The following is a 15,000-nucleotide window of genomic DNA, read 5'->3' as shown; positions in this document are numbered from 1 at the left end:
TTTAGTTCTTGTTTAGACCTGGTTTAGTCCTGGTTTAGTCCTGGTTTAGACCTGGTTTAGTCCTGGTTTAGTTCTTGTTTAGACCTGGTTTAGTCCTGGTTTAGTCCTGGTTCAGACCTGGTTTAGTCCTGGTTTAGTCCTGGTTCAGTCCTGGTTTAGACCTGGTTTAGTCCTGGTTTAGTTCTTGTTTAGACCTGGTTTAGTTCTGGTTTAGTCCTGGTTTAGACCTGGTTTAGTCCTGGTTTAGTTCTTGTTTAGACCTGGTTTAGTCCTGGTTTAGTCCTGATTCAGTCCTGGTTTAGTCCTGGTTTAGACCTGGTTTAGTCCTGGTTTAGTTCTTGTTTAGACCTGGTTTAGTCCAGGTTTAGTCCTGGTTTAGTTCTTGTTTAGACCTGGTTTAATCCTTGTTTAGTCCTGGTTTAGACCTGGTTTAGTTCTTGTTTAGTCCTGGTTTAGTCCTGGTTTAGTTCTTGTTTAGACCTGGTTTAGTCCTTGTTTAGACCTGGTTTAGTCTTGGTTTAGTCCCGGTTTAGTCCTTGTTTAGTCCTGGTTTAGTCCTGGTTTAGTTCTTGTTTAGTCCTGGTTTAGTTCTTGTTTAGACCTGGTTTAGTCCTTGTTTAGACCTGGTTTAGTCTTGGTTTAGTCCTGGTTTAGTTCTTGTTTAGACCTGGTTTAGTCCTTGTTTAGTCCTGGTTTAGTCCTGGTTCAGTCCTGGTTTAGTCCTGGTTTAGACCTGGTTTAGTCCTGGTTTAGTTCTTGTTTAGACCTGGTTTAGTCCTGGTTCAGTCCTGTTTTAGTCCTGGTTTAGACCTGGTTTAGTCCTGGTTTAGTTCTGGTTTAGACCTGGTTTAGTCCTGGTTTAGTCCTGGTTTAGTCCTGGTTTAGTCCTGGTTTAGACCTGGTTTAGTCCTGGTTTAGTTCTTGTTTAGACCTGGTTTAGTCCTGGTTTAGTCCTGGTTTAGACCTGGTTTAGACCTGGTTTAGTCCTGGTTTAGTCCTGATTTAGTTCTTGTTTAGACCTGGTTTAGTCCTGGTTTAGTCCTGGTTTAGTCCTGGTTTAGTCCTGGTTTAGTCTTGTTTAGACCTGGTTTTAGTCCTGGTTTAGTCTTGGTTTAGACCTGGTTTAGTTTGGTTTAGTCCTGGTTTAGTCCTGGTTTTAGACCTGGTTTAGTCCTGGTTTAGTTCCTGGTTTAGTCCTGGTTTAGTCTGGTTTAGTCCTGGTTTAGACCTGTTTAGACCTGGTTTAGTCCTGGTTTAGTCCTGGTTTAGTCCTGGTTTAGTCCTGTTTAGTCCTGGTTTAGTCCTGGTTTAGTCCTGGTTTAGTCCTGGTTTAGTCCTGGTTTAGACCTGGTTTAGTCCTGGTTTAGTCCTGGTTTAGTCCTGGTTTAGGTCCTGGTTTAGTTCTGTTTTAGACCTGGTTTAGTCCTTGTTTAGTCCTGGTTTAGTCCTGGTTTAGTCCTGGTTTAGTCCTGGGTTTAGACCTGGTTTAGTCCTGTTCTGGTTAGTGTTTTAGTCCTGGTTTTTTAGTCCTGTTTAGTCCTGGTTTAGTCCTGGTTTAGTTCTTGTTTAGACCTGGTTTAGACCTGGTTTAGTCCTGGTTTTAGTCCTGGTTTAGTCCTGTTTAGTCCTGTTTAGGACCTGGTTTAGTCCTGGTTTAGTCCTGGTTTAGTCCTGGTTTAGTCCTGGTTTAGTCCTGGTTTAGACCTGGTTTAGTCCTGGTTTAGTCCTGGTTTAGTCCTGGTTTAGTGAAATAGCTCCTAACTGTTCGTCGGATTTGTTCTTCCAGAAGAACATTTTCAGTTAAGTAAAAATTCAGTGATTGACAAAAATGTTCGTGAGAAGGACTTAAGTACAAATCTTCATGATTGAGGCCCACTGTTCTGACGAGTACGAGTCTGTACGAGGCTCCGCCCACAAGCCCACGTCACCCGTCCTCCCACACGACACGTTTCCATCAGTACAGAAACATAAGGTCACGATCACCGATTGAAAAGAGCAAAGGTCGAAAGTCAAAGAGCAAAAGGACATTTCAAAATAAGACTGAAAGATGGGAGTGTATTGCGTAAGAGCACAACAGCAGATGATGTGATGGGCAGAATCAAACCCTCAAACTCAAAACTTTCCAAACACGTTCCATTTTAAACACCTGTGACATTTGGGTTGCATCAGTTTGTGTCAAAATCGTCTCCAGTTTGTTTTTGTTTAGATTTCAAAAACTTTTTTTTTTTTTTTTTTTTTTTTTTTTTCCTTTTTTGCGAAATCAGCTCCAAAAACTCAAATGTGAAGATTTGAAACTTCAGCTTCACAAACCGAGATTCTGTTGCGTCTCATTTAAACTATTCTGTTTCCTGAACCTCACATTTTTACTTACTTTTTTTTTTCATAGTTTACAGTATATTTTTTTAAACAGAGGAAACTGAAGACGCAGTTCAGGAGGGTGTAAATTACGATGGAATACATGTACACACTACAGAGTACACACTACAGAGTACACACTACAGAGTACACACTACAGGAGTACACACTACAGACTACAGAGTACACACTACAGAGTACACACTACACACTACAGAGTACACACTACAGAGTACACACAGTACAGTACACACTACAGAGTACACACTACAGAGTACACACAAGAGTACATGTACACTACAGAGTACACACTACAGTACACACTACAGAGTACACACTACAGAGTACACACTACAGAGTACACACTACAGAGAACATGTACACACTACAGAGTACACACACAGAGACACACTACAGAGTACATGTACACACTACAGAGTACACACTACAGAGTACACACTACAGAGTACACACTACAGAGTACATGTACACACTACAGAGTACACACTACAGAGTACACACACATACACACTACAGAGTACACACTACAGAGTACATACTACAGAGTACACACTACAGAGTACACACTACAGAGTACACACTACAGAGTACATGTACACACTACAGAGTACACACTACAGAGTACACACTACAGAGTACACACTACAGAGAACATGTACACACTACAGAGTACACACTAGAGAGTACACACTACAGAGTACACACTACAGAGTACACACTACAGAGTACACACTACAGAGTACACACTACAGAGTACACACTACAGAGTACACACTACAGAGTACACACTACAGAGTACACACTACAGAGTACACACTACAGAGTACACACTACAGTACACACTACAGAGTACACACACAGAGTACACACTACAGAGTACACACTACAGAGTACATGTACACACTACAGAGTACACACTACAGAGTACACACTACAGAGTACAAGTACACACTACAGAGTACACACTACAGAGTACATGTACACACTACAGAGTACACACTACAGAGTACATGTACACACTACAGAGAACACACTACAGAGTACACACTACAGAGTACACATCGCAGAGAACATGTACACACTACAGAGTACACACTACAGAGTACACACTACAGAGAATATGTACACACTACAGAGTACACACACAGAACACGTACACACTACAGAGTACACACTACAGAGTACATGTACACACTACAGAGTACACACTACAGAGTACATGTACACACTACAGAGTACACACTACAGAGAACACACTACAGAGTACATGTACACACTACAGAGTACACACTACAGAGTACATGGACACACTACAGAGTACACACTACAGAGTACATGTACACACTACAGAGTACACACTACAGAGTACATGTACACACTACAGAGTACACACTACAGAGTACAGTACACACTACAGAGTACACACTACAGTACATACACACTACAGAGTACACACTACAGAGTACACACACACAGATACACATACACACACACAGAGTACACACTACAGAGAACATGTACACACTACAGAGTACACACTACAGAGTACACACGAGTACACACTACACTACAGAGTACACACTACACATACACACTACAGAGTACACACTACAGAGTACATGTACACACTACAGAGTACTCACTACAGAGTACACACTACAGAGTACACACTACAGAGTACACACTACAGAGTACACACACAGAACACGTACACACTACAGAGTACACACTACAGAGAACACGTACACACCACAGAGTACACACACAGAGTACACGTACACACTACAGAGTACACACACTGAGCACACGTACACACTACAGAGTACACACACTGAGCACACGTACACACTACAGAGAACATGTACACACCACAGAGTACACACACAGAGTACATGTGCGCACTACATACTGTCAGATACACACAGATCTGTTTGATTTTTTTTCTTTTTTTTTTTTACACATTATATTTTACGGGACAAAAGTAAAGTTGATGTATTTTCTATTCCAACATTTTTTTTTATTTTCTTCAGCTTCAGTATTTTGGATCAAATACTGAAAATCAACTTTGTAAATTTGTACTGTGTAATGCGGGACAGTGTAAATTGTGGCGCTACCTGGGTCGTCGGTGGAGAGTAGGTGAAAAAGGTGAAAATCGGGGACGCCGAGCGCTTCGCCGTTTTACCGATGGGTTTAGACAAAAAAGTGCAGCGTTTCCAAAATTCCTATGTGTGAGTGTGAACCCCAGAGTGAGACGCTGAACGTGCTCCTCTGTGGCCCCCGAGGACACGACTGAAACGTCCGAGCCGCGCACTAAAAAGAGAAACACACCATCAAAGTGTAAGAGCTCTAAAGGGAAAACTCGCTTTGGGAGCTGATCGACCCGTTACGTTTTGTTTGGGAAAACCGTCACCTGTTTAGGATTTCATGTGAGCGTTTTTGCAAATGAAAATGTTCAGCAGATAAAAATGCCAAAGCGATTAAGAAAAAACGTAAAAATAAAACTGCTGCTGCACTAAATGTTGATCATGTATAATAAAATAAACGCTAAACGTTGTGCCTTCTTTATTACTATTGTTGCTTGTACAACCATAAATGAAAACAAAAATTCTTAAAATGTTTGATTCTTATTACTGTTTGTTTTGTACAATCATAAACGATAAACTTTTGTGCCTTCATCAGTAATACTATTAGTTTGTACGACCATAAACGAAAACAAAAAAATCCTTACATTTTTCATTCTCATTACTGTTTATTTTATAAACGATAAACTTTGTGCCTACATTAACATTATTATTAGTTTGTACGACTACAAATGGAAATATGTTTCTGCATGTGTGTATATGTTGTTATACATATGTGTGTAAACATTTATATCGAGTATATGTACTGGATATTTATGATGTGTATATGTATGTATGTATGTATGTATGTACATATGTGTGTACAAGTGTGTGTACTTGCATATGTAAGTATATGTGGATATGTTTTGTATATATGTAAGTATATATATATATATATATATATATATATATATATATATATATATATATATATATATATATATATATATAATTTATTTATTTATTTATTTATTTTTTTTTGCAAATGACAGGTAAGCACTCCAAAGGTGATTAAAAAAAAAAAAAAAAAAAAAGTGAACCACGTGATTATGTAAAACAATTGGGGCAGGACTCCATAAGTTTTTTAAAATTCATCTTTCTCCTTTTGAGCACCAGGTCCCAAATATGTCATGTATATATCACTATTTTTGTTATTGTTTTTGAATGTTGTTGTACCTGGCTCAAACAAAGAAATAAATGAAATGAAAATACATTTATGGAATATTCAAAATTCAAAAATACAAAACAGTTTAAAAATGTGTCCAAATTTGCTCAAAGTTCTGTTTCCTCCACAGAAAAATAGTTTTGGATGCACTGCAAATTTCTCTGATCTGGCCAAGATTTTCAAACTCTCACCTCTGTCAGGTGATTCCATCAGTTTTCAGATTTATGATCGACTCACTCATTCTGAACTGAATTAATTCTCGTCTAGAGTCGTTTATTTTCAGAGAATTTGTCCAGTAAAATGATCTCGCTGCATGGACGCATCATTTCACGACTTTGAAATAATTTTTTTGAGATTTAAGTGTTTAGATTTTAAATTTTTGCCGAGTTTTTTTGCGATGTGTGTTGTCAGGACTTTATTTATTCTTTTTATTTATTTTTTTACTTTCACTGAGTTTAAAGTTCATGTTTTAGGTCAGACTCTATTCACTAAAACAATTCACAACAATTTATTATTTTAGAGATTAGTCCTGAGGCAAAAAAAAAAAAAAAAAAAAAAAAAAAAGATTATAAAAAATTATAAATAAGTAAATCAATAAATAAATAAAATAAATAATAATAATAATAATAATATAAAACATGTGTGTGGAGTTTCTATTCAGAGTTAATCAGTGCAAAAATGTGAAAAAATTTGAAAGAAAAAGATTCATTAAAAAAAAAAAGGTCAGATTCCCAGCATTCACGTTAAAGCTGCACTGTGTAACTTTTCTGGCTGAGGTTTCGTCAAACGTTCGTCTCATTGGAGATGTTTTTTTGTTTTGTTTTTCATCTGGAATGTTCCACGTTATGGCTACAATTTTCCCTCAGTAAAAAAATTACACGGTTGTTCAAATGTAAAACCGCAAAATAAATGTAAAAAAAGAAAAGAAAAGAAAAACACAACAAAACTGAAAAGAGAACTAAAACATTATATTTCTATTTTTATGTTTTTATACTTTTACATTTTCTCTTTTTCTATTTTTCTGTTATGCTTTTTATATTTTTTTTCTGTTTTAATTTTATTTTTATATTATGTTTTTATATATATTTTATATCTTTATGTCTTTCTATTTTTCTATTGTTTTTTATATTTTTACACTGTTATGTTTATATATATATATATATATATATATATATATATATATATATATATATATGTTTTTAGTATTTTTTTCTGTTTGTGAGACTTTGTTCAGATTCAGATTTATTTTGTTTTTATCATTTTGCTCAAATTCGAAAAAAGTGAAAATAACATTATCATTTAGAGCTGAATCTGTTTTTATTCCAGATTTGTTTTCGATGTTTAAACCCGAACGCCGGAGAGAGACGCCGCTTTTAGAATTAGGAAATATAATTTTATCACATTTTTATTTATTTATTTTTAAATTAAGTATTTTTAAATATTAAAGTGAGACACTACACTAGAACTACTTTTTATTTTATTTTTTTAATTTTTTTTTGTTTTTTGGTCAGTCAGAAACTTGACAATTTTGTTGAAACGTACAGAAGGATTTAAAAAAAAAAAAAAAAAGAAGATCTAATTCCATTTCTGATTTATTCAAGTTTTAACTCTAAAAAATTAGATGAAGTTTAAATTTTCAGGCAAATTTTCAGTCAGATGTGGTTTATTCAAATACTAAAAGAAATCCACAAAGTTTTTGCATGTAATTTGTCGACAACAATTGTAGAAATTGAAACGTGCTCTTTCCACGTTTCTGTTTTAAATGTTGTTTCAGTTTGGATACTTACAGTTTGTGCCAGATGCCCTTCCATCTGATCCCGGATCAGGCAACAAGAAATCCAGTACCAACATGAAATTACACTGGTTTAGTCCTGGTTTGACCTGGTTTAGTCCTGGTTTAGACCTGGTTTAGTCCTGGTTTAGTCCTGGTTTTAGACCTGGTTTAGTCCTGGTTTAGACCTGGTTTAGACCTGGTTTAGACCTGGTTTAGTCCTGGTTTAGTCCTGGTTTAGACCTGGTTTAGACCTGGTTTAGACCTGGTTTTAGACCTGGTTTAGTCCTGGTTTAGTCCTGGTTTAGACCTGGTTTTGTGCTGGTTTAGTCTTGGTTTAGTCCTGGTTTAGTCCTGGTTTAGACCTGGTTTAGACCTGGTTTTGTGCTGGTTTAGTCTTGGTTTAGTCCTGGTTTAGTCCTGGTTTAGTCCTGGTTTAGTCCTCACCTGGTCCCAGCAGAAGTATTCCAAACATAAAAATCACTTTGAGCTTCATTTCTTGTCCGTTTTTTCTGTTTCTTATAAAACTCAAACTCTGATGAAGTTTTGGCTCCAGAGACCCACGAGCCCCGCCCCCTGCAGCCCCCCGGCCAATCAGAGCGGTGCATCTGAGCCCTGCAGCCCCCCGGCCAATCAGAGCGGTGCATCTGGGCCCTGCAGCCCCCTGGAGCCCCCCCCCCCCAGGGTCTCACATCGTCACTGTACTGAGCTGTTTATCTGTTCCACCTCGTGATGTCATCAGGTGGTGATACAGGAAGTGCTCCGCTGTGTTTTTAAACTCCACACACCTTCACTAGAATCATCTGGATCGTTTCAGTCAAATGTGTGTGTTGTGTTTATGTATGTGTATTTGTGTGTGTATTTTGTGTGTTTATGTGTGTGTTTGTGTGTGTGCATTTGTGTAATTGTGTGTGTGTGTGTTTTTGTGTGTGTGTATTTGTGTTTGTGTAATTGTGTGTGTGTAATTGTGTATTTTTGTGTGTTTATGTGTGTGTTTTTGTGTGTGTGTATTTGTGTTTGTGTAATTGTGTGTGTGTAATTGTGTATTTTTGTGTGTTTATGTGTGTGTTTTTGTGTGTGTGTATTTGTGTTTGTGTAATTGTGTTTGTGTAATTGTGTGTGTGTGTTTGTGTGTGTGTGTAATTGTGTATTTTTGTGTGTTTATGTGTGTGTTTTTGTGTGTGTGTATTTGTGTTTGTGTGTGTGTAATTGTGTATTTTTGTGTGTTTATGTGTGTGTTTTTGTGTGTGTGTATTTGTGTTTGTGTAATTGTGTGTGTGTAATTGTGTATTTGTGTGTGTGTGGAGGTGTTCATGTCCCACCTGGAGGAGGCCCTGGGGAACACCTCAGGTCCCACTGGAGGAGCTGGAGGAAGTGTCTGGGGTGAAGGAAGTCTGGGAGTCTCTGTTCAGACTGAAACCCCCGAGACCCGACCCCAGAGAAGAAGAAGAACATGGAGGGATGTGTGTGTGTGTGTGTGTGTGTGTGTGTTCTCAAAAGTCCTGAGGATTTAGCATTATTTATATTTAAAATTAATTTATTATAAATAAATTAATAAATAAATAAAATGACAATACTTTTTTTGGAAATAAAATGTTGACAGAAATAATAAAACAATTAAAAAAATAATAATTTAAATTTGAAACTGCAGTTTTTCCTGAAACTCCTCTGGGTTTGTGAAAGTTTTATGAAAGTTTTGTCATAAATTCTTAGTCCTGTTTTAATCCTGGTTTAGTCCTGTTTTAATCCTGTTTTAATCCTGGTTAAATCCTGGTTTAATCCTGGTTTAGTCCTGGTTTAGTCTTTTTTTTACTGAGCTGTATTTATTTAAAATAAATGTAAATTCTCTGAAAGTTTTGTGTGAAATTCTCGTCGTGTGAAGGAAAAACACAAACCCCGTGAAGAGTCAAAGCGTCGTCTGCGCTGACCCAGTCTCCGTGTGGGGGTCTGTGCATGTGTGTCTGTGGTCTGTTTCTGCAGCAACCGAGGAGTGTGTGCCCCCATCTGCTCTGCGTGTGGTTTTATTTCAAGCACACACTCGTCTGTCATCTCTATCTCCTGTCTCCATCTCTCCCTCCCTCTGCTTCTCTGTTTCTGTTTCTCTGCTTCTCTGTTTCTGTTTCTCTGCTTCTCTGTTTATTTTTAGGCCCGAGCCCCGACAGGGCGTAGGGCCTATTGCTTCTGCTACTCGGAGCGAATGGGGAGCGACGTGCGCATGTCCGAATGCGACAAGACGACATGCAACTATGTCCACGGTCGCCCCCGGCACGAACAGCAGTATCCCAGTAACCCACACCCAAGGCCTGAGCCATATTTACTACTGCTAAAATGAATGGAAGTCAATGGAAGGCGATGGGTGACCTCCACGAGATGGTCCAGACGCACCCGTCACTCACCAACACTGTTGGGCAAGTTATTTTGAAACTGTAATGTGTTATTTATTTATTACTTATTACTGTCATTTCAAAGTAATTCATTACATTACAATATTACTGCATTTAAAATGTAAGACATTACATTACTATTGCATTACTTTAAGTTACTCTCACCAAAATAACTTTTGCGCTGTATATGGACTGAACCAGGACTAAACCAGGACTAAACCAGAAGTGAACTAGGACTAAAACAGGACTCACTGTTGGTCGGTCTTGAAGGTGACGCAGGAGAAAGGAGCGGCTCTGCTCCGCACCTCACGGAGGTAAGAGCGTCTGTCACCTGATCGTTCTTTATGGACTCTCTGCTGCTCGGGCTCCAGGTCCTGATTTCAGCAACTATTTGCAGGTACAAGACCCGGTGCAAGACTCTGTTACAGCTGCGTAACTTCTACCTTCCTTCAGCGTGTCCAGAAGTCCAACTTTTTGTGTGATGGTTACATCTTCCTCTGTCTTTTGGGTGTGAGTGCAGGAGCCTTTGTCGGTGCAGAACGTTTCGTCGACGTTGTGGGTTTTGTCGGGGAGAAAACTTGCAACCGTACAACACTTCAGAATCACACTGATACAGACTGAACATGTATTTAAATTTGGCAGCTGAACACATTCTGTACTGTACAGGAGACAGGAGTCCCTCAGCCAATCAGGACGCAGCAGGAGGAACACAACACGTGTTCATACACTAAAAACAAAAGGCATCAAAACTGCACAAAAAAATAAAAATAAATAAAAAAATAAAAATCTGCGAAACAGCGAGACCGTGAAAAGTGAACTGTGATAGAGGGAGGGACGAGTGTAAACCAGGTCTAAACCAGAACTGACCCAGGTCTAAACCAGATCTAAACCAGATCTAAACCAAAACTGACCCAGGTCTAAACCAGATCTAAACCAAAACTGACCCAGGTCTAAACCAGGTCTAAACCAGGTCTAAACAGCGTGGAGTTCTTTGTCAGTCCTTTCGCCCGCGGTTACCTGAAGGTCTATGAGGAGCATCTCCGGTGTTTCACCGCTGCTGATATCGAGGTGATTTTAGCGAATTTGTATGAAGACAAACCCACCACTTCGATCCAGGTTAAAAAAACAACATTGTAACGCGCGTTACTCACATTTGTACCGAGTAAAATATTACAATTTTTTCCCCTGTAATGTCGAACATTACTGCGTTATTGTAATTCGTTACTTTTATAAAGCGTTACTCCCAACACTGCTCACCAATGACCCCACGGTGACGTGGGGAAGGTCGAGAGCTTTCAAAAAATGTATAATATGTTGTTCTAATGTTTTCAGATATATTGTTTTTGCTCGAATTATTATTATTATTATTATTATTATTATTATTATTATTATTATTATTATTATTATTATTATTATTATTATTCTGCTCTTTAAACCCTAATTTGACCCCCTAAACACGTTCAAAAACCAAACTTGCCTCAAATTTCAGAAGTGGAGAAAAATTCGATAAAATATAGGTTTCGTGCACAGGCATAAAAAAATGGCGACACAGCGCCACCTGGAAAATTCAAAAATTTTGGGTCTATGGGAGACGTCTCGGTCAACTTTGTCGTAGAGCCACGAAATTTGGTGCACACATTTGTCATGTGAAGACAAAGAAAAAATATTATTATGGCCTCCTGACAAACCAGAAGGCGGCCATCTTGGATTGAATTTTGAGTCCGCATTTTCGTTGACGTTACGTTTGAACGAACTCCTCTGAAGGCGCTTCACCCACAGGGCTGAAAATCACCGTACATCATCTAGACAAGTGGAACATCTAAAGTTAGCTGATTTTTTTTGATAACTGTCACGGTTTACGTGCGGCCTAATTTCAAGGTGACATTATTTGCTCCTGTTCGCACAGACTTAGTCCGATCGTGCTGAAATTTGAAACACTAATGTGTGATCTCAGTCTGAATATAATACACTATAAAACATATGAAAAAACACTATAGCGCCCCCTACCATAGACATGAAACATCAACATTATCGGATCTGCACCAAATTTGGGAAATAAATTCTATGCATGATTACGAGTAAAAAAGTACATTATGGACATGGGGAATTTTTGACTGTTGACCAGCAGGGGCGCAAATATTCCACCTAAAAATATAAAATAATATATTACACGCACATGCTTAGTCCGATTGAACTGAAATTTGAAACACTAATGTGTGATCTCAGCCTGAATATAATACACTATAAAACAAATGAAAAATAAACACTATAGCGCCCCCTACCATAGACATGAAATGTCAACATTATAAAATTTGTACAAAATTTGGGAATTCAATTCTGTTAATGACTAGAAGCAAAAACATATATTACTGACATGGGCACTTTTCAAGTTTGGCCAGCAGGGGCGCAAAGAACATTTAAAGGCACACTATGTAATTTCTCCGTTTTTGTAGGCATGGAGTTTGCAGGCACGGCGTTTAGGATATGGTTTTGGTGGGGCGCAGTGTTTGCGGGCACGGCGTTCGCGGGTGCGGTGTTCGTGGGCGCGGCGGGCGAGGGCCGTTCGACGCCGCTTGTGGCTTTAATTCTCTGTTTCTTTTTCTCTGTTTCTGTTTCTCTGTTTCTTTTTCTCTGTTTCTCTGTTTCTCTCTTTCTTTTTCTTTGCTTCTCTGTTTCTTTGCTTCTCTGTTTCTTTTTCTCTGTTTCTGTTTCTCTGTTTCTGTTTCTATTCTCTCCGTACAGACTCCTCTGGCCCCCTGCTGTCCTGCCTGTGTCTGCCTCCCTGGACGCAGCCTCAGGAAAGACCTTTTACAGACTTGGACCTGGACTTGGACCTGGACTTGGACCTGGACCCGGGCCTGGACCCGGGCCTGGACCGGGCCTGGACCTGGACCCGGGCCTGGGCCTGGACAGTATCCAGGTTCTGTCAGTGTTCGTGTTACTGTGTTTACATGAGCACTGAGAAACCGGGACACTCATATCTGCGTGTACATGATCAAATGGAGTGTCCCGGTTTCTTGACATAATCTTACAAATGCAAAAGCACAAAAATGAACTTAAATCAATTTCATAAACCAGGAAAAATACAAACCGTGAGCTCCTTTAGCATAAGAAGCTAAGGAGCTACGAGATCTCCCACAATCCACTGCACACATCAAACCAACAGATTCTTCATTCAAATCTTCTAAAACATATAAACCAGAACCACTGTAGATCCACATCAGCAGGTTTGATCAGATCATTCAGCTCTGATCACATTTGTTTACGTTTTACAGAAACAAAACTTAAGACCGTGTCGCTAATTAGCATAAACTGTTAGCGGTGATAAAAACAGCTGCTCCTTGTGCCGCTGATGTGGTTCAGTTTCTTTTGGACTAAATGACACGACTCTGTGGATTATGTGAGTTGTTTTTGTGACAGAAGAGGTGCTGATGATGGTGAGTTTGTTCTGTGTGTGTGTTGTACAGGAGATAGTTCATGTTTTAGTTTTTCAGCGTCACACGAGTGCAGATTGTACATGTGCAGGTTTAGATCAGCTCTTTATTTTACACTCATTTCACTCGTTTGGTCACTTTATTTATGTTGGTCAATTTATTTCTGTCGCTGCTGTTGTGGTGAAAGGCTGGAAAGTGTCTTTTGGACACATGCGACTCAACTTTATCTTGCAGTAACCAGGGTACTGCGTTTACATGTCCACAGTATCCCGGTTACTATCAAAATAAACCAGCTGCAGTAACTCGGTTTCTAATAACCGGGACACTGAAACCGGGTTACTGTGTTTACATGCACCATGAAGAAACGGGAGATACTCAAAAAACCTGATCATAACCGGGTTATTGATGTGCATGTAAACACACTCACTGTTATTAAAAGCCCGCGTTGCTGCTGGGAAATATTCTGGTCGGAGGCAGAAACACGGTAGCGTCAAACACAGTGTGTAACCTTGTGTATTTCTCCCCGATAATGGTAATTGCTGCTGCATTATCAGATGCACAAATAGAAGCAGGAAGAAGGAAAACGGTTGTTGGTGGTGTGTTTTGTGTTGAGTGGAGAATGTGCTTCACTTCAGTCACATGGATCAATGAACAGTTTTCTCTACATTCCAGTGCAGAAAGTGACGTTTGTGTCTTGTTGATGACGTGTAGGTGGATGAATGTGACCTGACTGTTCACACTCAAGTCACATGTTAAAGATCAGATATGGATCAGTTTCAGGAGCACAGATCCAAGTGTCCTGGTCACATGTGAAAACATCAGATCTGTGTGGTTCAGACTGACATTAAAAGATCAGATACAGGAACACAGAGACAAAAAATCAGATTTGGGTCACTTCAGGCTGCAGTCTGAATGCAGTTTTTGGTTTGGTCCAGGTTCTGTCGGGGTTGAAAAGGGTGATTTGTCGTCCGTCGATGTTTATGACCAATTTCTGGTCAAATGGTCTTGGGTCCTCTGCCGTTAGACTGGATAAATAACCGGGATCAATACCCTTTACGTGCTTTCTCGCTCCGTCCGTCAGGTTCAATTAGTGTTTCTTGCCGCCAACCAAAATAATTCCCAGCATGCAACGCGCGCTTTTGTCAACAATGGAACTCGCCTATTCTGTGAGGAGCAGGAGGAGGGACCGGCTCCTGAACTTCCTGACAGGACAGGTCAAGACGTGAACATGAGCAGGAGGAGGAGGCTGCAGACTCAGAGCTGTGGCAGTGTCAGGTTCTGTTTGTCAGGACGGTGCAGGTCAGACTCAGACTGGAGTTTAGTCTCTTCTCCATGAACAATGATAAATCTTACCTTAAACAAAATCAATGCTATTTTCAAATGTCAAAACACTCAGATCTTCCTCGAATCTCTACTTTACAAGGTGCTCAAATTGAGAAAGTGGACAAGTACAAGTATCTAGGTCTTTGGATTGACAGTTCACTTTCATTCACGTTTCACTTACAGCAATTAACTCCAAAACTGAGAGTGAAATTAGGCTTCTTCTTTAGGATTAGGTCCTGTCTTTCATTTGAGGCTCGGAAGAGACTTGTAGAAGCCACATTTATGTGGCTGTTGGACTGTGGTGATGTGGTTTATATGAATGTTTCTGCTCAGAGTCTGTGACTCTGGACACACTTCACCCTGGAGCTCTGAGGTTTCTCACTGGTCTCTGAGCTCACACACCTCTGTGTTCTGTCTGCACGTGTGG

The 15,000-nt window shown here is 39.3% G+C and overlaps 2 protein-coding genes across 2 annotated transcripts in view; one reads left to right on the top strand and one right to left on the bottom strand.

Annotated features, from left to right (window-relative positions):
• The window catches only part of cd8a (CD8a molecule), a 14,523-nt gene extending 6,595 nt beyond the window's left edge, over positions 1–7,928 (bottom strand). Inside the window, exons 1-2 of the mRNA XM_055161008.1 lie at positions 7,880–7,928; positions 7,449–7,472 (exon numbers count right to left, since the gene is read on the bottom strand). Of these exons, the coding sequence (XP_055016983.1) occupies positions 7,449–7,472; positions 7,880–7,928 (73 nt within the window). The remainder of the gene's footprint in view (positions 1–7,448; positions 7,473–7,879) is intronic.
• Positions 1–15,000, top strand: part of rplp0 (ribosomal protein, large, P0) — a 230,359-nt gene that overhangs the window by 125,614 nt on the left and 89,745 nt on the right. The window lies entirely within an intron of this gene.

Source organism: Boleophthalmus pectinirostris, unplaced genomic scaffold (genome assembly GCF_026225935.1).
Source record: "Boleophthalmus pectinirostris isolate CB_2022bp ecotype Guang Dong unplaced genomic scaffold, ASM2622593v1 HiC_scaffold_3, whole genome shotgun sequence".
In the NCBI taxonomy this organism is placed as follows: Eukaryota; Metazoa; Chordata; class Actinopteri; order Gobiiformes; family Gobiidae; genus Boleophthalmus; species Boleophthalmus pectinirostris.
The sequence above is the reverse complement of the archived record's forward strand: the minus strand, read 5'-3'. Positions and strand labels throughout refer to the sequence as shown.